The 25,711-nt window shown below is 37.9% G+C and overlaps 1 protein-coding gene across 2 annotated transcripts in view; it reads right to left on the bottom strand.

The window, feature by feature from the left end:
• Positions 1–25,711, bottom strand: part of gba2 (glucosidase, beta (bile acid) 2) — a 60,680-nt gene that overhangs the window by 21,219 nt on the left and 13,750 nt on the right. For both annotated transcript variants that reach the window (XM_063042825.1, XM_063042824.1), the window contains exons 3-8: positions 25,294–25,409; positions 21,914–22,132; positions 19,639–19,878; positions 17,916–18,018; positions 5,598–5,751; positions 3,887–4,012 (exon numbers count right to left, since the gene is read on the bottom strand). In XM_063042825.1, the coding sequence (XP_062898895.1) occupies positions 3,887–4,012; positions 5,598–5,751; positions 17,916–18,018; positions 19,639–19,878; positions 21,914–22,132; positions 25,294–25,409 (958 nt within the window). The remainder of the gene's footprint in view (positions 1–3,886; positions 4,013–5,597; positions 5,752–17,915; positions 18,019–19,638; positions 19,879–21,913; positions 22,133–25,293; positions 25,410–25,711) is intronic.

Below are 25,711 nucleotides of genomic sequence, written 5' to 3'. Positions count from 1 at the left end.
CCAAGTGTGGACAGACTAGTGTCTTATAAAGGCTCAGCAATATCTCTTTGCTTTTATATTCTATTTCCCGTGAAAAAAGTGCCAACATCGCACTTGCCTTCTTTACCACAGATTCAACCTGTAAGTTAACCTTCTGGGAGTCTTGCATAAGTCCCTTTGCACCTCTGATGTTTGAATTTTCTCCCCACTTAGATAATAGTCCGCACTATTGTTCCTTTTACTAAAATGCATTATCATACATATCCTAACACTGTATTCGAACTGCCACTTTTTTGCCCATTCTTCCAATTTGTCTAAGCCCTGCTGCAATCACATTGCTTCCTCAGCACTACCTACCCCTCCACCTATCTTCGTATCATCTGCAGACTTTGCTACTAAGCCACCAAGTCTCCAAATCACTGACAAACAATTTGAAAAGTTGTGGTCCTGGCAGCCAACTAGGAAAGGGCCCTTTTATTCCCACTCGCTGTCTCCTGGCTGTCAGCCATTCCTCCAATAATGCCAGCATCTTTGCTGTAACTCCATAAGATTTTATCTTGGTAAGTAGCCTCATGTGTGGCACCTTGTCAAAGACTTTCTGAAAATCCAAGTAAATGACATCCACTGCCTCTCCTTTATCCACCCTGCTTGTTACTTCCTCGAAGACCTCTAGCAGATCTGTCAGGCAAGATTTCCCTTGACAGAAACCATGCTGACTTTGACTTATTTTATCATTAGTCTCCAAATACCCTGAAACCTCATTCTTAGACTCCAACACTGAGCCAACCACTGAGGTTAGGCTAACTCGCCTATAATTTCCTTTCTTTTGCCTTCTTCACTTGGTAAAAAGTGGAGTGACATTTGCAATCTTGCAGTCCTCCAGGATCATGCCAAAATCAAGTGATTTTTGAAAGATCATGACCAATGCACCAGTCATCTCTTTAGCAACCTCTCTCAGGACTCTGGGATGTAGCCCATCTGGTCCAGGTGACTTATCCACTTTAAGACCTTTGAGTTTGCCTAGCACTTTTTCCTTTGTAATAGCAATGGCACTCACTCCTGCTCCCTGACACTCATGGACCTCTAGCACACTGCTACCACAGTGAAAACTGATGCAAAGTACCCATTAAGTTCATCTGCCATTTCTTTATCCCCCATTACTACCTCACCAGCATCATTTTCCAGTGGTCCAATAACTCTCACCTCACTTTCACTCTTTATATAACTGAAAAAGCTTTTAGTATCCTGCTTTATATTATTGGCTAGTTTGCCCTCATATTCATCTTTTCCCTTCTTATAGCTTTTTTAGATGCGTCTTGTTGGATTTTGAAAGCTTCCCAATCATCTGACTTCCCACTCCCTTTTGCTACCTTATATGCTCTTTCTTTGGCTTTTATGCAGTCCTTAACTTCCCTTGTAAGCCACAGTTGCCTAACCTTGACATTTAAGAACTACTTCTTCTGTGGGACATATCTATCCTGAGCCTTGTGAACTATGTCCAGAAACTTCATCCATCTCTGCTCTACCATCATCCCCGCCAGTATCCTCCTCCAATCCACCTGGGCAAGCTCCTTTCTCATGCATCTGTAATTCTATTTATTCCATTGCCCTACTAATACATTTGACTTATGTTTCTCCCTCTCATATATCCTTTCAGACGGTAGAACAGAATAATAAAGTTGGCTCCTTAGGACAATGCTATGAATACTTAAACAGTTCAACTTGTAGTTCGTGCCCAACCTCAGTACTTTCTCCACATTCAGCTATTTTTGTACTCATATATATTGATAATGTGATAGATTTATTCTAAAGTAACATGTACAAAATGTTGAAAGAACTCAGCTGATGTGGTCTTGATGAAGGGTCTCAAATATTGATTGTTTATTCCTTTCCTTAGATGCTCCCTAACTTGCCGAGGTTCTCCAACATTTTGCATGCATTGCTTTGGATTTCTAGCATCTGCAGAATCTCTTGTGTGAGGATTTATTATAAAACTATTATCCTTAAAAATAATTACACTGACGTTTTCTGAGTTGGTGGGAGGTTGGAGTGAAAGGGATGTGGTGACAAATGCACAGAAGTAAAACCAATAATCTGCTGTAGTCAGGAGTTTCATTGGCACAGCACTAGTAGATTTACCAGACTACTGGATGTTATTGTATTAATGATTTTTAATTTATATTTTAAGGTGTTACATAGTAAACCAAGTTTTCCAGGGTCCTGGTAAATTTCCAGTTAGCCAGATGCTGAACTACTGAGATTTTTGAAAACTCAGGCAGCATATTAGAGGTTTTTTTTGGGATAGTAGTGAAAACTGAGACGAAGCTAGTGACATGATGAAGGAAGCCCTGAACACCACCAGAGATGGAGGACCTTCATTGCTGCTCTAAATGCCAGCGGCATAATAAGTAAGTCTTTTAAGAGTTTTACTGTGTCATTTTTCATCTTTTATTGCTACTGTTTCACATATATTATTGCTTGTTTTATTGTAATAGTACCAGTAACATAACACTATATTGTGTAAACATGTACCACACACTTATGTCAACCTGTCAATCTTCATTGTAAGTCTATATGCTGCTTGTGACTGTACATACTTTGAATTGCACCTTGGCCACAGAATGAAAATAAACTTAAACTATATGGTACAGCTTTAAGAATTACTCCAGCACAAACCAACAGTGAAATAGCAAAAAGACCTTAATTTCTAATTATAATTCATTAATCCCAATGCTAGAAAGTCTGTATGGTTTGTGTGCACTAGAAGAAAAGACAGTTGTTCTCAAAGATGACAACTTTTACCCCTATAGGGTCAAGATTCACATCTAAATTTACTCATCTTTGATAGCGACTTGGGGGATGAATTGCTTTTACTCCATTTCTGTGGCTTCCAAAATGAACAAAAAGCCCTTGACAGGATCCACAGAATCCGCCAAAATGTGGGGCAGGTCATGCTTTCTGGGATGAGTGTACACAACTTCTAAATGCTCTCCTCTTACAAACTCAAATGCTTGGCTCCTTCTCCATTCTGAGCAGTCACAGTCCAGCGATTGTCAAGTTTTTTTAAAGTTCCATTTTCGGGATCTGATGACTGCTGCAAGGCCTGTACTTGTTACCCATTTTTAATTGCTCTTGAGAAGGACTTAATTTGGAGTTTGCTTTCAAACATGTATATACATAAACATCTGGGCACTGTAACTGGTAATCAAGGTTGGTGTCATCTTGGTTCTACAATGGAATTGAAGGTTTAATAGTTTCCTTTGTCCCACTGCAGAGTTGCAGTATTGCAGGAATACTGAGATGACACTGAACCAAGTTTATACTGGAATTGGGTCTGTGATTGGCCTTTTAGTTAGTATAATAGTTTACATATCATATTGAACAACAATCAATTTCTAATGGTAGATATATTTGAGAAGTATTCCCAGTTGATGGTGAGAAGTGGATGCTAGGTCAAAAAAATACCACTTGTGTTGTGCATCTCTCAACATCTCTCCTTGTTCTGTGCTTAGGCCAAATTAGTGTTGAGCAGTCCTGCCAAAATCCAAGTTGGACACTGAGGTGGCTATTGGTACTTGCTACTTGAATAGTATTGACAATACCTTCCATTGGTTTGCAGATCATTATAGCTGACTGGTGGGCAATAATCGGCCCTATTGGAATTGTCACTTTCTAATATACAAAAACTATCAGTAATTTTTCAGAGTTAGATCAATTAAACATGATAATTAGACTTGCCTTCAAAAGACAAATACCTGCATTAAAAATTCCATATACAAGGATAAAATAGGCAATACTTGTTGTTTCAGTTAACAAGACGACAGAATGCTTGATAAACACATCTTCAGACAACTCATTCACTCCTTTTAAATAAAGTTTGCAAACACTTCATTATTTCAATACTTACCTATTGTTTAAAATTGGACTTTGCCAGTCATGAATCTTTTGTTCCCATTGTTTGTAGTGTGTTAAGGAGTAGTGACTTAAAGCAGGAGCTGCTTCGCCTTGTGTCCCAAAATAGCAGGTGTACCATCTAGAAACCAAATTCAACTTTTATTGGTACAACATGTAGCAAGTCATTAACCAAATCCTTCCCTATCCTTAATGTAATAGGCATCCCAATTATTACTTTGAATAAAAAAACTATTTTAAACAGTAAATTTAGATATTCCATACTTTATTCATTCAAAAGCTGAAGTCATCAAATATAATATGCCAGGGTAATTCCTAACTATATCTCCTTAAATTATCCTTTCAAATGAAGGATTTGACAGACATTTTATTAATTAGATAAAGAAACAACAAACATGAACTTCAGTGATGCTTTCAGAACGTTTCTATACTCACAAACATATTGATCAGATGTAAGCAATGAATTATCAATGCATTGGGTTAATTCAATGCATTTTCATTTTGTTTTAGACTACTAGATTCTCTAAACAAAGGTAGTCTTGTTCAACTATTTACATGCAAAATTTCCAGATCATGAAGTGGAAAACCTACTGAACTTGGACTTCCTCACAATTTCTCAACTTAAAAAATGACTGTGGATAAGCCATTGATTGAGGCTGGACTGGCAAAAGAAACCTTGGGCAAATGCAATAAGGTATCCATGAGAACAAAAGAACTTGAGAACAAATGAAGTTCTGTTAAAGAAAATCAAGAATAATAGAGTTAATAAAGCGTTAACACAAGTCTAGAAATATTAACTGCTTTCTACAATTGCAGTGAAGGAGCATCTCAGCATTTTCTTAAAACCAAAACACCATGATGAGAAATGTGAAAGTTGCAGATATTTGAGTGTTTTGTTATAGAATCAGTCATACAGCAGGGAAACAGGCCCTTTGGCCATACCAGCAAGATACCCCATCCAGGCTAGTCTCAGTTGCCAGCTTTTGACCCATAACCTTCTAGCCCTTTGCAATTCATGATTATGCTCTTCATTTACCAGCACAGTACTCTCGCTTACCATTTATTCTGCATTTTTAGTGTTTTACCTTCTTCTACCTTAAAGTACTGTGTAATGATTTGATCTGTCTGAACAACATGAAAGACAAGCTTTTCACTGTATCTTGGTATAAGTGATCATAATAAACCAATACTAAATACTTGTCTGACTGTCTTTTAAATGATGTTATTGTACACACCTCAACCACTTCTCCTGGAAGCAATTCCACATTGAAACAGTGTGTGTGTAAAAATGATGCCCCTCAAGTTCCTCTTAAATCATTCCCCCTCACCCTAAGCATTTGTTATCTTGTTCTTGATACTCTAGATCTGGGAAAAAGAAAGACTGCTTCCACCCTATGCACCTCATGATTTTAAACACCTCTGTAAAATCACTTAACAGTCTCCTGTGCTCCAAGTAGTTCTGGCCAGTCCAACCTCTCCCTATAACTCAGTCCCTAAAGACCAGTTTTTCTTTGCTTTGTAAAGGGGGAGAAAAAAATAACTTTTCTCAACTTCTTAGTGGAACGTGGACAGGATGAGCAGTTGAACAAAGTGGGCTGAATGGCTTTAAAGACTTCTTGCTTGATTACTTTTTAAATTACATAAGATGGCCACGTGTTCACAAGAAAATGGATAAGCTCGGTATACCCAGATCAGATTTTTCTTACCTTGCATGTTCCTTTTCCTTTGATCCAAAATAGATCTTTGGCATATCCCACGCAAGACAAAACTCGGCAACAGCTTGGTTTTTGGCTGGAACGGTGCAGATAGCTGCAACAGCTGCTGCAGTAACTTGTCCTTTATCTGTTGGTTTACTTTTTCCTGGGAAAAAATGAAAACACCCAAATCAGAACACCTTGACAAAAAGACCAAATGGATAAATTTACAACAAATAGATGTCATTAGGTGGATGAGGATTCAAATATTGTTCACAGTAAAACTACAACTTTGTTACTGTATCTCACATGAAAAGCAGCCATATATCTTCTGAAGTTTCTTCCTGCTGCATTGAGCTGCTGCTGAAATACAGTCCTGCACCGAGTGGACAGACATCATCTATATCTTTCAGATTTGATCATGTGTGCAAATATCAGGTATCATTTGTAATCTCCACCTCAAGGTCGTGCATAGGCAAACTGTGCCAACATCACGAATAAAGTCAGTTAGCAGTGAAAGAAAACCTGCTAAAAGTGGTGAAGCAACTCCAGCACATCAAGTTGCTTTGAGTAAAATTCATGAATACATTTGTTTTCTATATTACTAATCCAGTTTTAGACTATGCTATAACTTTGCTTACCTGGCCTTATTGCACTAATTCTATTCATTTTTACACATTTATTTACATTAACATTTCACGATGTTCGGCAGCCAGTGAAGTACTTTTATAGTCATTAGCCCATAAGACATAGGGATATAGGGTACAATTAGGCCATTCAGCTCCACTGAGTCTGCTCCACCACTTGATTATGTCTGATTTATTTTCCCCTTTCAATCCCATTCTCCTGCCATCTCCCTTAACCTGTGACATCCTTACTAAATAAGTACTCACCAACCTCTGTCTTTAAAAAAACACTCACTGACCTGGCCTTCACAACTGTCTATGGGAATGAATTCCACAGGTTTACCACCCTCTGGCTAAAGAAATCCCTCATGTCTGTTCTAATGGGACGTCCTTCTTTTCTGGTCCTAGACTTTGCAATTACTGATAATATCTTCTCTACATTCACTCCATCTAGTCCTTTCAACACTCAATTGGTTTCAATGAGTTCCCTCCTCATTCTTCTAAAATCCAGCGAGTACAGGCCCAGAACCATTAATCGCACCTCATATGTTAACCCTTACATTCCCAGAATCATTACCATAAACCTCCTGAACAAGGTTTATAAACTGAACTGTTTAGAGATTATGGGTAGATTTGACCATCTGGGGCACAAACCACCTGAAGGGGATGGGGAGGAATTGAAGAGTCAGGGTGTTTACACCTGAAACATCAGCAATTCCTTCCTCCCAGCAGATGCTGCTTGAACAACAGTTCCTTCAACAATTTGTTGCTTCAGATTTACACCTGTGAAAGGCAAGCAGTACCCATTTGTTCAAATGGAAACACAATATGATTCAGCTTATGATTCTGAAAAATAACTTTGTTCTAACTCTGGATCCTAGGCTGAACCCTACCAAACTTGCATTAACTGATTAAAGCATTTAAGTTGCTTCATCTTTATCACTCCAAAAAAAAAGTTTTATAGTTCAGAGTACTGTTACTTCAAATCAATAGGTATGCATAAAAACACTGAAGCACATGACTGATCAACGCACTACAACTGTAGACATTAAAGACCATAATTTAATTTTAAAGATGGCAACAACTTATCTAATATTAGGCATTTTGGTTCAGAAAACTGGTGTTGAAATGGTGTTGTTAATTATGTATTCCTTTCTAAAATAATTCACATTTGAACTTCAGATACATGATTTAGCAGTTATATTTTAATACAACTATAAAGATTTTGAAAAATTCTGGTTACAATAAAGCCATTTGGGGATGCAGAATGATGAAAATTGAGTTGAGTGCTCAGACAAAATCATCACCCTTTCCTATTTCTTCTGACACAGCAATTCTTTTCCTCATAAAATCACAATTCACTGAAGTAGAAAGAATGTGCTTTACTTAGTGACATTAATTGACTTTTGCAGTGTCTGTCTTTGGATTTGGTTTTCTGTCAGTCTAACTGTCTGTGGGTAACTTGAAGCAGAGCTAATACAGATATGCCACACAATTCAGATCAAATAGATGCTAGATTGAATTGAAGGATAATTCCAATCTGCTCACTACTCCCTCCCTTAAGCTGTCCCCAAAACTAATACTGCAAGTCTTAGTTTGACATATTGGTTTAGTGAAACCCAGTTCAACAGCAAGCTGCAACAACTACAAGTTTAAATAACAACAATCTGAGTTACGACAAGCTGGATGTGAGGGGGGTGGGGGTGGGAAGAAGACAGGTGGAGGAATTATTTGCAGGTCTGTTACATATCACAAAGATTAAGTTTGAAAAGGAGCTTCAAATAAAAGCAATAAAAAGTTTTGAGAAGTTTCAATACATGCATAAACTTTTAAACAACAAAATTTGTTCAAGGTAAGCAAAAGGAAGTAGTAAAATTAAATCTTGAGTCTCAGGATATTTATCCATTTCTGTCACTGGAGAGTGAAATTATTGACTCAGTGACATGAATGCATTATGATGAGCAGCACACCAGGCTTGAATTAGAATGAAACAGACTAAAATAGCAAACATGAATGCTGGAGAAAGTGCCTTTAACAAAGAGTTGCTAACACAGAATGCTTTGACCAGTCATTGCCAGTGAGCCCGACCATTGGCTTGCTCCCGTCAACAAATCAGATGAACATTCTGAAGCAAAGGGCTCAGAAACTGGATTAGATTTGGACTACTCTGAAAAGGAACAATGGGGTGCAACTGTTTCTGTAACTTTCTCTGGTCCCAAAACCAAACAACCAAATAGTAAAAACAGAGATTAGTAATTACGAATTTAAACATAAAACTGGAGAACCAGATTAGCAAGCACATGTTTAACAGAACAGGCTTACCTGTTGAGGAAAGAAGTTCAGAGATATTGGGCACTGCTGATTCCTCTCAACTACCCATTAACTGATCCGTTCCAGAGATCTAAGCATGCAACTGGTAAAAGGGAGAATCACCACTAGCTGCAATATTCAGCCTCCTACATTTCATTGACAGAAAAATCATAACGAATGTATGATAAAATTGTAAAAGATTAGCTGAAATTTCAAGGAGAGAAAAATCAGCATTTACCCTGGATATCAAAATAAATCGATGTTGCTCACAAATGGTAAAGTTGTCACCCCAATAAAAGATCAAATACAGTGATATCAAGTGAAAGTCTACCTCTGTTCACTCTTGTGATAGGAATATTATCAAATACTCAGGGGCAACGCTTAATTTGTCCAAAGTAATTGAAACCAAATCCCTTCAATTTCTGTGTGAGATCATCTAATTCCCTGGTTACATTGAACTCAGATACAATAATCATTCAAAGCAAACGTATCCTTATTCCTGGTTCTCATTCCAAGTGTTATCTATTAAACCAGCAAGTACACCTTTTGTACAGTGTTGAAGGGGTCTGGATTTTGCTAGCTGTTCCACATCTACCCTCTCTAGTGCCAGAAAGTTTGGGGCTCCCACACAAATAAAGTTCTGAAGTTATAATGTGAGCACTGAATATTTCCCCATTGGGTTTTACGTAGATATCAATAGCTGAGTTTACTGGAATACTTGCAGAATCTTCTCCTGGTTTCAAGCCATGTTCAGCAAATCTGTTCCACAGTTCTCTATCTGAAATAGTTCCTTAAAAGCACAACAATCTAACATCCTCAAGACTGTCTCTACTTTTTATTTTGTAGGAAGTGTAAAACATTCTGAAAAAGCAATCCTTAAAGGAATCCTAATTATCTATTTATTTTAAAGATTTCTCTGCTGTTGCTACTGAGACTCTTACATTCTATGCTTGTACATGACATTGTAGGATGTGATATGTGAGTATATTTGTTATAAATGCTATAGGATATGATTCTGTCAGTGCTGAAGCTGCATTTCATTTTGTGAGTGGAGAGTATCCCTTAAAATCTTAGCATGCCTTTTATATACAGTGGGAAGTCACTGCAATTCAGTAAGGGAGTCACTTGCATCCTGATACCCAATTTCTGAAGTGCTCTCACAGCTACAGTATATGCATGTAGCTTAGCCAAGTCGAGTTTACAGTCAACAGTGGTCCCCAAGATACTGATGAAGGACATGCTGCTGTATATCATGGACGATGGACAGACTTCCTAATATGGTTCAGACATTCTCATCTATCAGTCCAACCTTGAATTACAACTAGGCTGCAAAGTCACAAAACTTATTGATTGAGGGAAAAAGCAACTGAACACTCTGCGATCATCACTGAACATCTTGACTTCTGAATTTATGGAAGTCATAAGTGAAGCAGCTTAAGATGGTCGGGCCTGAAAAAAAAACACCATGGCAAAATCCTGCAAAGAACAATTGTCTCTAGATGATCAATATTAGATATGTCCCAGTTATAACACTTTTATCCTTATTGCTTTAATGTCTCACACTTCCCAAAAACATGTTTAAAACACTACTTTTTGACCAAGCTTTTGATTACAGACCTTATACTAGAGTTGGCTTGGTGTCAAGTTTTTGATAAAATTTCCTTTGTGCTAAAAACTCGAGTTAACAACACTGAGTTAAAAACTCGTAATTACTGGTTATAATTTAGTTTAATTACTAATTAATACCCACATATCAATTTATGTTGAATAACCAAAGAAGTTCATTAATGGTACTCAAACCACTACAATTCACCTACCACCAAGACAGGTCAATAGCAGACACCATCTCCCTGGCCCTATTCTCATCTGAACAGTAAAGACACCCTTGTCAGACTACTCATTGACTACAGCTCTGCTTTTAACACTAATGTTCCAAACAAATTCATTACCAAACTCACAAACCTGAGAGTTAATATCTCCTCTGCAATGAGATCCTCCATTTCCTGACCAACAGACCACAATCTGTAAGAATAGACAGTAACACCTCCGCCACAATTATTGTAAACACTGCTCCTCCACAAGTTTGTGCCCTTAAACTCCTATTCTGCTCAATGTACACTCATGATTGGGTGGCCAGATTCTGCTCTAACTCCATCTACAAGTTTGCAGATAATGGGGCATCAATCAAGTATCGACAAGTCAGAGCCAAGATGGCACCAGACAGAGATTTCTTCAAGTTCATCTGTGGAAACAGCTTATTTCTACATTTAACGTCTCTCTTTTTCATTTTCAAGGTGGAAAGAAAGCCTGTGGTATGTTCGGGTGAACGACTAGTTTTTCTTGGGGGCTTTACCATGATTGTATGTTTGGTGGGTGAGGGATGTTGATGCTTTTTGCTGAAGTAAGTGCGGAGGGGACGATTTATGCCTTGCTGCTGCTTGTGCATGGGGGGTAGAGGGACTTTGGGGTGTGAATGTTTTTACTGTCACTCGTTCTTTGGGGTACTCTTCTGTTTTCGTGGATGGCTGTGAAGTACGAGAATTTCAGGTTGTATATTGTATACATCCTCTGATATTAAGTGGAACTATTGAACTAACAGCAAGAAGATAATAGAGCACCATAACATGGGGGTCATGATAGCTTTTCCCTCAGTCAGCAGAACAAGAGAGCTGGCCATTGACTTTAAGAAGGGGACAGTGCACATGCTCCTGGATCAATGGTGCTGAGGCTGAGGATGAGAGGTTTAAGCATCGCCAACAGCATGTACTGGTCCAGGCATTAGATGCCACAGCCAAGAAAGCTGTAAGTAGAAAGCAAGTGGCTTTTACGCCAAGTACCAGGAAATAAGCTTTCATATCTTGAGGGAGCCCAATCACCTACAACATCCAAGTTAAGGTTACCTTTGATCAGAATCATACAGGGTATGAGTCCAATAGGAGTTAGGATGCCCCATACCAAGTCACTTAGTTCCTGACCCCTAACCATACCCTTTTCACTAACTACAAGGCATGTCAGGAGAATGATATAATATTCTCCAGGTGCCTGGATAAGCAATGCATCAATTTAAGCCTAATACTGTCCAAGACAATGCAGACTGCTTGATCCATTTTTCTGAACATTCTTTCCCTTCACTACTGATGCACCACAGTTACAGAGTGCACCGTCTATAAATTAGACTGCAGTCCTTAGCTTGTTTACTCCTAACACTAAGACCCATATCATCAAGGCCAACGACAGCAAAGATGTGTGATTACCACCACCACCCGCACTGGTGGGTGTTACACAAACAAAATAGTTATCAGCAGTGCTAATTTTTTAGGTGCCGGAGCTGACAAAATGCTTGCCACTTCCTATATCCTCTCTATATATATGTCACACTCAATTTGTGTACCTGCTCATTTTATGTACTGGGCAACTTCCTCGCCCCATTCATGTAATGAGCAGGTACACAAATTGGGTGTGACATACATATATGAATAGGGCTTGTTATGATGTCAAGCACTAAACCAAGATGAAAGAAATATATGAATTCCAGAGCTCCACAGAAAGATAGTGATAGTTAAGACATTGACAAGATTATAGCCTATCACTACATTTCAGTGTATAACTGGTACAATAAAACATATAATGCAATTTAATAATATGACGAAGTATTGCACAGTTGCACTCACTAATTATCATAAAGTATAATTATCAAATAAAAAGACGATAATCATGTATTTTACCAATTTAAAAGTAATTACCTACTTACCAAATGCCACCAATGGGAAGTTTCACAATAATTTCCACTAAGGGTCAGGCGTAATATGTGTTCGGGGGTCTTAAGCAACTCCTGTCTTGGTGTCATCTGCTGATCTGTGGTACCGCAGCCATGATGTGACATACGGCTCAGGATTCCACTGAACTAGAGGAGGTCCATGTAGCTTAACAAACATAAGTGCTGATACATGATTTATGAGAATTTTCGAGCATGTTGTTGTTATTATCAAGTTCATGTGACTGAATCCTCTCTCACACTCAGCAGTACTAATAGGAATAACTTATGAACAGCTCAGTAATGGGCATAAATCTTGAAGGATGCGGTATCCAAGATCCTCCACATAATCTCTGAAGGCATTTATTACAGAGGAAGAAGAAAGCTTAAACCTCTTACAGAGGTTCTCCATAATTAGGTAGTATTTCAGCAGGCTAGTTATCTTTATCAAGGACACACATTTCATTTAGCAGGGATTTATACATACTCTGAGGTTTAGAAGTTTGAGAACCTTTCAAGGATGTTGCCGTGAACATACGGTGCTGCAAATTGTTTATAAGACTAGTAAGAAATTGTAGATAATTAATGGAGACAATTTTGTTGTTCCTTGTTAAGGTAATTTCTCCAAACTTCCCCTTTTCAACTGCGCCTTGAGCTTCTAGAGTTTTTGTACCAGGTTGCTCTTTCAGTCCATGCAGTGATCTTATGCTCCGTTGGATCAGTTTGTCTGCATAAACAATCCTAGTAGTGCGTTTCTGTAAACACTCCGACAGTAAACCAAGTTCATGCAACGTGTCATACATTACAGCCAAGTCCAATAGAAACTGTTCTGAAGAGAATCTTTTCAACAGACCTTCATAGGTTTTTCTGTCACTCCCAGATCTTGCTTCATCCTTCATTGCTTTTCAAAATGAAAACACAGTGCTTCATAACTGTGCCACACTGCTGAAACTGTTTGAAACGAGCTAGCTACTCGACTGGTGCCCAGAACACGGCCTATTTTGCAAATTTGTTGTTCTAGTTGAGAGGCACATTCAGACAGCTCCTTTTGATTTAGAGGTGATCTACTGTAAATATAGTACAATTTGTCCATAAATGATTGAAAATGATTTATTCCATGAACTTCTCTCACCGAATCACCTACTGTAAGTTCCAATCTGCGATTAAGACAGTGCCAAATTATCACATCAGGGTAATGTTCCTTGAGAATTGTAGCAACACCAGCTTTGACACCAAGCATTACGCTCACCCCAAATGCTACAAGGTTCTGTTTCAGTAAGAGTCATCAAACCCATGGTTATTGAGACAGTTCAATAGATGCTTAGCAATAGTTGCAGCTTTCTGATCAGGCAGTTCAATTAAGTCTAAAAACATAAAATGGGGTCACCTTCCTTATCACTTTCACATTTCAAATAAGCTATTAGGGCAGTCTTAATGCTCAGACTTGTTGATTCATCAATGAGAACAGAAAATTTGCCATTTATCTGCTTGATATGCTGGCAAATTTTCTTTTCATATTAATGGCTATGTGATTAATTATCTCTGTAGCACTAGTGCGGGAATGCAGTCCAATTCCAATGTCAATACCATTTTTTTTTAAGTTCCAATAAGCCAAAGTGATCAGAGTATGGTCTGTCAATCTGAGCTAAATAATATGCAGAATGAAAAATTGAACAAGTTGCCTTTAGATGCAAAGCATTCATGGTGTCACATAATTTTCCAAGAGCACCTTCACTAGCTACATTTTCAACACTTGGAGCAGCAGTGTGAGTTTTTGATAGTTTGTGATCAACAATTTTTTTTCTGAGAGACTTCAAGCGTGTACTTTGATCGGCTCCATAATGGGATACTTAGTACATCAGCCGATGCCGATTCTCCGTGATCTTTAAGTTCTTGAGGCTGTAGCACTTTACATAGCTAGCCAGCCATCCCTTACTAGCCTTAAACTCCTTCTTCTCGCTCTCCTCAACCCCCTCACAGTAGTGCTCATAGAGGCTAAGTGCTTTTTCACGCATAATTTTGCCATCAACAGGGATATGCTTCTGCGATATGTCCTCTAGTCACACACTTAATGCTTTCTCAGTCTTTGTAAGCACTTTATCACAAACCAGAGAGACCATTTTTGCTGTTGTAGGGGTAGCACTAGCACTTCCACGAATTTCGGCTTCTTTCTGCTTTATTGTGCGAATGATTGATTTGTTCTTATCGACCTTAAGGCCCACTTCGGCGAATGACATGCCACTTTTCAAAAGATCTAAGATTTTTATTTTCTCGGCGAACAATGCTCAAACAATGAGTGCTGGGGAGAGACTGAGGATCTGTGAAATGGCGGGAGGCTACAGCAGGGTATGCTGGAACAATGGGTCAAGCGAGGAGGGATTTCACAAAACAGTCACAGCTCCAGGATTTCACCAAAAACGATCAAATATCCTAATGTTATTAGAGGTATTTTCCCCACCAGCCACTACCCCCGCTTCCGTAAAATTCCATCTATTTAATACGCAGCCGCTATTAAATTCCCTGCTTGTTTATTTTAAACAAACTCTGTTTTTTTTTAAACAGAGGTGCCAGGGCAGCGCTCCAGTGAGCTCCGGTAGCACTGCACCCCTGGTTATCAGCACTGGAGCTGTGATTATTTATTAAAAGTTAGATAACCCAACGCAGAGATACATCTACAATTGCCAATTATACACCGACGGTAAAGCAATAATTATGAACACAACACAAAAACCTGATAGATGAAACCTGTAGACAAAACTACAGCAGGTGGATTTCAAATTGAATAAACAAGGTCATCCATTTTAGAACACAAATGTATCTACATTTGTACTTTAGAACACAAATGTATCTCCCATTATATAATGCTAGAAATAGTGGAAGTCCAGTTATTTAGCATTCCATGTTCACCAATTACTGACGTGCAACAGTATGGAATGCGAGTTTTTATATATGGAGAGAAAGTTTCCCTGAAGTTATAAAAGCAGTGGCTAGTTAGAGGAATTATGCAGAGTTTTGGGCACTGCTAGTGAAGGAGATGAAAGAGCTACAGATCTTCTAGAATACTAACACGTTGTTAACAGTCACTAAGAAATAATCAGATAAAATAGGCTCAAATTCCCTGGAATATAGAATGTTTAGAGTGATTTTTGGTTTAGAATTTCAGAAGAAAATGTTTTCTTGCTAATGACGATTGAGGACATTATTGAATAGTCAGAGCCATTTCTGAAATAAAAGTCTTTTGAAAGATAGAAAAATTGAATATTTTCACAAAAAAGGTCAATTCTTTTGAACTAATTCTTTTAAATTTGAGATTGATGCTTCTTTTGCTAGAGAAAAAAAACAGATAGAGCCAAGACAGAGAGATTAAACTATAAAATATAGGAGACCTCAATCTTGATCATACACTTCATGCCAGTTCACATGGTTTTAATAGGTAATAGTGGAGTTGGCTCCCATTGAATAGTTTTCTGATCTTGAGATCCAAAATTACACAGTAAAGTGCTCCTAAGGTTAAGCAAAAATACTCCAAGACCTATAGACTTATATTCTCTAACAAATGTAATGGTGGGAATAGAGCAAGTAGACACCTGGCCTTAGAATTTCAAAAAGAATTAATTCTTTTCTTTTGTTAGCCCATTCACCGCTTGTGTTTCAGCTGTTTTCTCATGAAGAAGGAGTGTGTTAGTTATAATACTTCTAACCATCTAACATAAGAACATAAGTGTGGTGTGTGGCCAAGCGGTTAGGGCGTTGGACTAGCGATCTGAAGGTTGTGGGTTCGAGCCTCGGCCAAAGCAGCATGTGTGTCCTTCAGCAAGGCACTTAACCACACAATGCTCCAGTCTACCAACTGAGAATGGGTTATCCGCAAAAATGCTGGGGGTTAACCTCGCGATAGACTGGTGTCCTATCTGGGGGAGGGGGGAGAGGAGAAGTCTCGTACTCTCAGTCACTTCATGCCACGGAAACCAGCATAAGCACCAGCCTGATGGGCCACAAGGCTCATGACAGACTTTAATAGAACATAAGGAATAGGAGCAGGAGGAGGTCATCTGGCCCGTTGAGACTGCTCCGCCATTCAGTAAGATTATAGCTGATCTGGCCATGGACTCATCTCCACCTACCTGCCTTTTCCCCATAACCCCTAAGTACCCTACTATACAAAAGTCTATCCAACCTTGTCTTAAATATATTTATTAAGGTAGCCTCCACCAACTTCATTGGACAGAGAATTCCACAGATTCACCACTCTCTGGGAAAAGCAATTCCTCCTCATCTCTGTCCTAAATCTACTCCTCCAAATCTTGAGGCTATGTCCCCTAGTTCTAGTCTCACCTACCAGTGGAAACAACTTTCCTGCCTCTATCTTATCTATCCCTTCAATAATTTTATGTTTCTATAAGATCTCCTCTCATTCTCCTGCATTCCAGCGAGTACAGTCCCATGTGACTCAATCTCTCCTCATAGTCTAACCCCCTCATCTTTGAAATCAATCTGATGAACCTCCTCTGCACCGCCTCCAAAGCCAGTATACCCTTCCTCAAGTAAGAGAACCAGAGCTGCATACAGTACTCCAGGTGTGGCCTCACCAGTACCCTGTAAAGTTACAGCATAACCTCCCAGCTCTTAAATTCAATCCCTCCAGCAATGAAGGCCACCATTCCATTTGCCTTCTTGATAGCCTGCTGCATCCGTAAACCAACCTTTTGAGCTTCATGCACAAGCACTCCCAAGTCCCTTTGCACAGCAGCATGCTGCAATTTTTTTACCATTTAAATAATAACCTGAAAATACCTGAAAATGATGGGGCAATTAAAAAAAATCATAATAACACTGCAGTTCACCAGCAACTTTGATGTATGTTGCAAGATTTTAATGATCTCCTTCCGCTGTTTCTTTGTGAACAGTAGAGTAGATCGCAGCACCTTTGCTGATGGTCACTACGGTAAAGGTATGATTGGGTACATTGTTCAACCACCATTCCTCATTCTCAATTTCCAGTCCACCATCATATCCCAAATCTCTATACCACACTAGACGGTTGTCATGGGGATATGACTTCAGCACCAGTGATGTGCTTTTCAACAGTCAGCTTTCTGGTAGCATGCTTAAAGAAGATGCCAGCTGAATGCACAGCAAGTGGCTGCTGTCTACAAATGCATATTACATTCCACCTTTTGTAAAATGGAAGAATTTAATGATTTGCTTGGTGACCCCTGATTTGGTTGGGATAAAATGTAGCACCTACTTAGTACATCAGAAGTGGCCGGAATGCAGGCTTTAGGTTCAAGTTTTCCTACATTTACTGTTCTGATGGCATCACTTCTGGCTTTTCACTACAAGAAAAGGAACCTATAAGAAATATTCTGCACACCAAATTTACATCCAGAAATTGCTCAATACCAGTACAACTTTCAATGTGATAAGGAAACATTGCTAGCTGTATTTTAAAAAAAAGGTATTTCCTACATAAATGGCTGTAATTCAAATGGCAATAACGAACACATTATTTGAGTTTTAGTGTGCTTATTTTGATTCCTCTTCAAATGCACAGTAATTCGAATACTGTTTAAATGGGAGATTTAAAAGGAAATGCAAGAAAAGTCAAGGAAATTATACAGCCCATCAGCATACACATACCTGGTAGGGAATCCAATTTCCCATCATGAAGCAAATCTTTCCAGATTTCTTGTCCAATGCCATTTGGGTTAAAATCAGTCTGATGGCTAATCTTTACATTTTGCTGTTAAAAGAAAAAAATGATTTTAACTACATTTATAATGCAGTCCTATATAGAGATAACATTCAAGTATAAGATATATAAGATATAAAAGATATATCATCACCACTTCAGATTTTTGTATGTCTATCTCAAGAAAGGTGGCTGCAGAAACAAACTTACAAAAAGCCAGATCTACATTAGGTAGTGAACGCAGCAGGCCAGGCAGCATTTCTAGGAAGAGGTACAGTCGACGTTTCGGGCCAAGAGCCTTCATCAGGACTAACTGACTAACTTTCAGTTAGTCCTGAAGAAGGGTCTTGGCCCGAAACGTCAACTGTACCTCTTCCTAGAGATGCCGCCTGGCGTGCTGTGTTCACCAGTAACTTTTATGTGTGTTGCTTGAAATTCCAGCATCTGCAGATTTCCTCGTGTCTTCATTAGGTAGCACCTTTCTTGATTCCAGAACATGCAAAGTTACATTATATCAATTACATAAAATTATAAAATGTAGGCACTGATAAAGGAAACAATATTCACACAGCATCTTTCCACAGTGATATAAAAATAACCAGATAATTTTGTGTACACTAATTTGATTTAGTGAGGTTGATTAAGGGAAATATTAGCCAGGACATTGGGGATTACTCATTACTCTTCTTCAAAGAGTATCCTTTAACATTCAAACCTGATTGTAGACAGGCCCAAGCTTTCCCCCTCCCAACCAAAAATATTATAATCTATATCTTAGAAACTGGCCATCATAAATATTCCTATCATTTCAAATATGAAGCTAAAATCAGATGAGTCATCCTATTTTTAATGTGCCAAGTGTCCTACTCCTTATTTGTATGTTTGTATGGTCCAGCTGGAGGCATTCTTCGAACACTGTCTGCAGTTGATCCAAATATGGGTATTTAATCGGAAAAACCAATTAAATGGCACTATCTTTTAAGAATAAAGATATTCTCTCATTCATCAGCCACTGTAAAGTGTGATTGCTTTCAACAAATGAACTCAAAACCTTGGTATCCATGGACAAGAATACATTAGAATAATGGTTAAATCTCTGGTATAAAAGAAACATAGACTAATATACCTGAAAAATAGTAATTTGTGAATCAGGGCTTTATGTCATCAAGTTTTGAAGTAGAAAAACAATATCTACTTTTAATATATTGCTTCTAGCAGGAAAGCTCTTGAAGATTCAAAATACTACATTTTGAAGTTATGAATCTGTATAATAATTCTTTCATGCAAGAAAATATGTTTGTACATTATACTACTGGTGCTCAGCAGATCAAAATGAAACAAGCACAGTAAATGATCATTTAACCCATCATGTTGTCATTTTACTAGAGCAATCATAAACTAATGCTACCATCTCCTGCTCTATCTGGAGCTGCTCTTCTGCTTCACTATTTATTAAATTTCCTCCTGTAAGTTGCACACTATCCACTTTTTTTTCAAACTATCACTATTGTCTATTTTAAATCAACAATCCCTATTTTGTTCACTCCATAAACAGGATGCCAAGAAATTATCGAAGGCTTGGCTGCAGATTCATTTAATATACAACCAAGATGGGTGCCCTATGGCTCTAACATTACACTGAATATTCTGGAGTAACAATAATTAACTTACTGCATGTTTCGCTGAAATTGCCATTGTATAGCTATTTACAGGGGTGCAATGATGCAACAACACTCCTGAAATGCTTTCGTCTTCTTTATCGAAATGGAATGGTTCATTCCAGTGTCCTCCTCTCTGATCATCCTTGGTCCCAGTACCATTCCTCAGAGTAAACATAAGTGAGACTTCCAGGTCATGGTCATTTTGGTTTTCAATTTCCCATACAAAAACCCCAACTGGCAGACTAGTGTCCTGTGAGACAAAGCACATTGAAGTTCAGTCTAGTACAGTTTACTATTCAAAATTTTGTATGTCTGGATTACTGTCACGGAGCAAAAACAATAACTCAGATTTACAAAATTCGGCATTATGCAGCATTTTCAAATAATACCATAGCACAGGCTGAAAAATGTTGGAAGGTCATGACATGGTGAACATCAGAAAATAATTATATACAGTACACCATTTCAGACACTGGCAACCAGTGCTCCACAAAAGAAGTTTAAAAAATTAGGAGGAAAAAATGATATTACAGAGGTAGCAGGGAAGATATGTTTCAAAGAGGTACTCAGTAGTGCAGTTTATGAATAATTTCCTTTCAGTCAGAATAAAGTGCTCTTTCCCCCAGGCTTTGATCAGATTGAGAATAATTCGTATCTTCCCCTTACTTATGTGGCCTTCATTAGCCTACAAAACACTGGGTCCATTCAGAAAAGTTTCTTGTAAAATTACTGGGGTTGGCTGGGAACCATCCACTGGTTTTGCTGTGCTTCTTCAAGATGAGAGCGCTGGAGGGGCTAGACTAAAAGGAAGAATCCACAATACTGGAACTAATTTTTAACTGCAAGAAAAGCTGACTGATCAGACTTCGACAGAACATTCTAATAATTCCCTGCCATACTACTTTCCAGTCACACCCTTTCTATTAACAGAATTTCCATTAAATTTATGGAAAGAGATAAGAATACAGATTCAAAGCCTGAATGCAAACTGATTACAACTTTGCCCAACATTGCCAACATTGAAGATACATTTTTAAAGCCAACTGAAATTATCTTTCAAATTTAATTTTTTTAGACATCTTTCTTTGTGAAGAAACAGCCTCAAGTGGGTCTGTCCTTGCTACAACAGCCAAAACATTTGCAATTGCTCTATGTCTCTGAGAAGATCTCCCTCAGCCAAATTCTCTAAATATGAAACCAACTTTCATATGAGCAGCAATAATCAGTGTCATCACCTCCACTAGTCCAGTTTCATCAAAACTGTAATTGAGTTTTCACAACTCCACTTCCAGATTTGACCAGTTCAATTCTCTACAAGCTTCAGCTCATTTATATCTGAGATAAACCAGTCATTTCTCACTCTCATCCTTATCCACCCGCCCTGACTGTTATATAAAAATTGCTACTCCAACTTCCAGTTATATAAAAATTGTTTATCAGTAATCAAAACCTCATTTACCTCAGAACATTGAAATCCCACACTACAGTCATGCTAAATTATGAAACGTAACAGTCAATTTGCACAGTAAGTATCCTCCAGAAAGATTACGGCAATGACCAGATAATTCAGGCCATTGGCATTATCTTCACGTTAGAAACACAGGATCTCCTGAACTGTAAGGACAAATTTGCCACTCACACAAGTTTAAATGATTTTTAAGCACAGTCTGCGGCTACTATATTGCATTCCTCAAGGGAGAAGCTCAAAGGCCTCATTTGATAACATTTTTATATATTGAAATGGTAATTTGTAATTTTTTTTGCTAAGTAGATATCTTTGCCTTTAAAGCAATACACTGGGACTGTTCAGCTGCTACAATACTATAATGGTATTTATCAGTGGGATCACATGACTAACACCTTCCATAAATTCTTTAATTATTAATTAGCCAATCCAAAATGTTCAAAGCAAAAATAATGTAGGAAATTTGAAATAATAAGTGCCAAAATTATTCTGTACTGCATCAGTACTACGAAGTTAAACCATTAACCATATCTAAGGCACCATGGAAAAGGTCAAAAACAGAGGTTAAAAAAGACAAAATGAGCTCAATATCAACTAATTTTAAAACTGTAAATTCTTTCCCAATTTAAAATAAGACCCATGTGTTTGGAAAGCAGTCAGAAGGCCAGTTAGAAATTGATTTTGATCCAAATTTTTCAACCGTACATTCATCAAATGGCAGTGAACATCTATAATTTTTTCTAATTAACCAAAGTTTATTGACTTTTCAAATTTCACAACATAGAATATGTTAATATTCTGATAATATTATAATACTAACCATATAATTGTGAGGAATAATTGGACTTATCTGCCGACATATTAGAGTGACATTTTGACCAGGAAGATTGTAGATTGTCCAGGCACGTGGATAAAGGGCATGGTAATAAGCATACTCTCCACAGTATCCCCAATTCCAACTTTGAAGCTTGTGTGGCCTCTCAACAGAAAGAACTTGCTGATAAACAGTATTCCCATTTTTTCTTAAGCAAACTGTAAACTGGAAACAATGAAAATTCAGTTCAGAGTCAGTATGAAGGTACACTGTATAAAGTTATTAACATTAATATTTGTATCTTGTTCAAAAGAACACATTTAGGATGCCCATTCATGGTTCAAACTTTTCTTTACAATGAGGTAGTTGTCACTTTATAGCCAACACTTACCAATAAACATTCACTTAATTGAACTCCAGACTATAGATTCAACCCCAAATCAAAGGATTAAAATGTTTTCTCCTTTCTTTCTTCACACACAACTTAAGAGGGTGAGAGAATATCTCAAACTGGGGCGGCATCGTAGCATAATACTATTACAACGCCAGCGACCCAGGTTCAATTCCCGTCGTTGCCTGTGAGGAACTTGTGCATTGTCCCTGTGACCCCGTGAGTTTTCTCTAAATTCTCCAGTTTACTCCCACATTTCAAAGATGTACAGATTAGTAGGTTAATTGGTCATGTAGATGTATTTGGGCGGCACAAGCTAGTTGGGGTGAAAGGGAGTTACTGTGCTGTACCATTAAAAAATTCTGCCAGCATACTCAACCTTTGGTGGGTTTCTTAAATTTAAGAATGATAAATTAACTCAATTCCTACTCATTGATAATGTAGACTAGACAAATATATTAGCAGGTAAGAGAATATGCACACATTTATTAAAGATAATTCAAGATTCATTACAAAACATCTAAACGCAGAGGAAAAGTTCTAAAAAGACTGCGAGAAGCATAGGGAGGGGAAAGGGATGATCCTATATTGTTTAACTGAGGAAGATAAGGAGCACATTAAGCTGAAGAAAGAAATATTCAAAGTTATAAAGTTAGTGGTAGGCCCAAGACTTGGAATAAGTTTAACACTCATCATGTTTAACATTTTTAAATCAAGGAGAAAGCAAAACATGAGAAAAAACTTGAGTGAAATAGAAAGGTCTTTGTCAGTTTTTATTAAGTACATAAAGACGGATCAAAGTCAACATAGGTAGGCCTCAGAGACAAGCTAAATAAATATTAATGAACAAGAAGATGACATGAGAGTTGAACAGTTATTTCTATGAATCTGTATAAATACCAATAAGTCAGTTACTGCCTGCCACTGGTGTTTAGGGCAACAATGAAGATCCTCCATTTCTGCCTGTCCTTAGCCATCTTCCCTACTGTGCTCTAGGTGTGGTTCAGGGTCCTCATTTCTGCCTCTATGGTATGATGCCAAGTTGTCTTTGGTCTCCTGCGTTTCCTCTGCCCTTCAAGGGTCCAATGAAGTGTTGTCTGGATGATAGAGTTGGCCTCTCTTCTCATTACTGCCCAATCCATCTCCAACGTTTCCTCATGATGACTGTGGCCATGTCCTCTTTGTGACACTGAAGGAGTAGTGGGCGTGGCTGAAGATCTTTCTTGGCCAGAAAATATAGAGGATCTTCTGGAGGCTCATGGTGTGGAATGATGACAGCTTGGCAAGGTCATTCTCTGTTATGTACCAGCATTCTGACCCGTACAAAAGTGTGGACAGAATGCAGCTCTGGTACAGCTTCACCTTGTTGTGGACAATGACATTGGCAAGAATCTTGCTGGGCACTTACAAAAGTGGATACCATGCCAGCTGTTGCAATCACTTAGCACCCTTTTCTTGGTGACACTAAGAATGACTCCCTTTGTCCTGTTGGATACTTGTCCCCATTCCCAGATTATAGCAAACAGTGGTTACAGGATGGCTGCTGCAATGTTTGGTTCAGCTTTGAACAATTAGGCATGCAAATTGTCACATCCTGGAGTTTTGCTGTCCTTTAATGATTTAATCACAGCAACTGTCTTGTGATAAACTATCTCTTCTTTCTAGGGTCAATCTTTATCGTGCCAGTAACTTCCTCTCAGTTTTCACTGTTGTCAATCATGCAAGTCCCAGGTGAAGATTCAGGGATACTATTGCATACTGATATAGGACTCTTCATTGCTGTTTCTGTAACATTTTTTTTAGACCAGTCTGAACCCCTGAATATGGAGGACCAGTGGACCACTCTTAATCTGGCCCTTACCCTTTGACCTGTTTGGCATGAGTGACCCTACCAGGAGTCAAAGCAAAAGGCCCTGACTCTAGCTTACTTAGTCCTCCGGATCATTGAGGCAGAAAATCCTCCCCTCTTAGAGGGTTAATACTAATAAGAGGAGGAATTTAATAGCATAAGCTTACAAGAAAATTAGTATTAAGCAAGCTAATGGAGCTGAAAGCCGCAAGGTTTATGACTACAATGGCTTGCATTGTAAAAAGTGATTATGAAGATAACCGATGCACAAGAAGTAACCTTCTAAAATTTCTTAGAATCAGATTTATTATTGTTGTTATTCTACATGTGAAATTTATAGTTTTGCATCAGTGGTACAGTGCAAGACAAAAATTATAAGTTACGAAATAAATAAATAACTACAAAGAGAAATAGAGATAATGTTCATAGATCATTTCAGAAACTTGATGGCAGAGGGGAAGAAGTTGTTCCTAAAACACTGAGTGTGGATCTTCAAGCTCCATCTTTTCAACAGTAGTAACATGAAGAGGGTATGTCATGGACGGTGAGGGTTTTTAATAATGGATGCCACCTTTGAGGGAGCACCTCTTGTTGTCCTCAATAGTAGGAAGGGTTATGCCCTTAATGTGAACTGGTTGAGTTTGGAAACCAAAGCATTGGAAAACTCCAAATATATTATTTTTTTTAAAAAGGTCAGAGGCAAATAAGATAGCTACAATCACCAGCCATTTATCTATTATCAGAAAAATATGAATTAAAAATATAATAGCAGAACGTTTTGAAAGAGATAACCTAATCGAGCAGGTTCAGTATGGCTTCATGAAGAGGAAAACCCAAGTCTGAAAATCTACTAAATGCATTTCCACATATCAACTGTAAGACAGATAAAATTAGTCGATTAGAAATAAAATCTTAAATTCACCACAGCCATAGTCATAATTAACTTGCTGGCAAGTTGATACATTATGATACATTTTTAAAATGCTTAAAGGCTACTGTTTTATTATATAGCACTCAATGTTTAAATAAATTTAAATTATGTACCGAGTTCCTAATTCTTGCTAATAATACAATTTATATTTTTTAAAAGCTACCAAATTTCATAATAACTTCAGTTTCAATATCACCTTGGACAACCAAAAATACCTGATTCTCAATCACAGTGTCATATGTATACATTCCTGGGTTTAGCTGCCATCTGCAAAACTCTCCTCGCCACCCTCTTGTAATGGTGCCTCCTCCAAAACCACCTAATGGGGCCCCTGTAAAGAAAAGCCAAATTGGTATTTTAACAATACAAATCCAAATATCTAATTAAACCATTTTCCGAAGCCAAAAATTTGGAAACAAAGTAAAAATACTTTAATTTTTAAACTCTAGAAATTCTGATGTACACAACTATAAACAAAGTGACATTTCTGTTCCAAATGATCACATTCCCATTTAATGTCTAAAATCAAAATGCTAACTTAGATATTTTTTTCTTGACTGAATAAAATAAAGCATTGATTTGAAAAATCGTATTACTTGGACATACACAATTAAGCCAGAAAAAAAAACTAAG

This window comes from Mobula hypostoma, chromosome 3 (genome assembly GCF_963921235.1).
Source record: "Mobula hypostoma chromosome 3, sMobHyp1.1, whole genome shotgun sequence".
Taxonomy (NCBI): domain Eukaryota; kingdom Metazoa; phylum Chordata; class Chondrichthyes; order Myliobatiformes; family Myliobatidae; genus Mobula; species Mobula hypostoma.
Note: the sequence above shows the minus strand (reverse complement) of the source record. Positions and strands in the feature narration are given on the sequence as shown.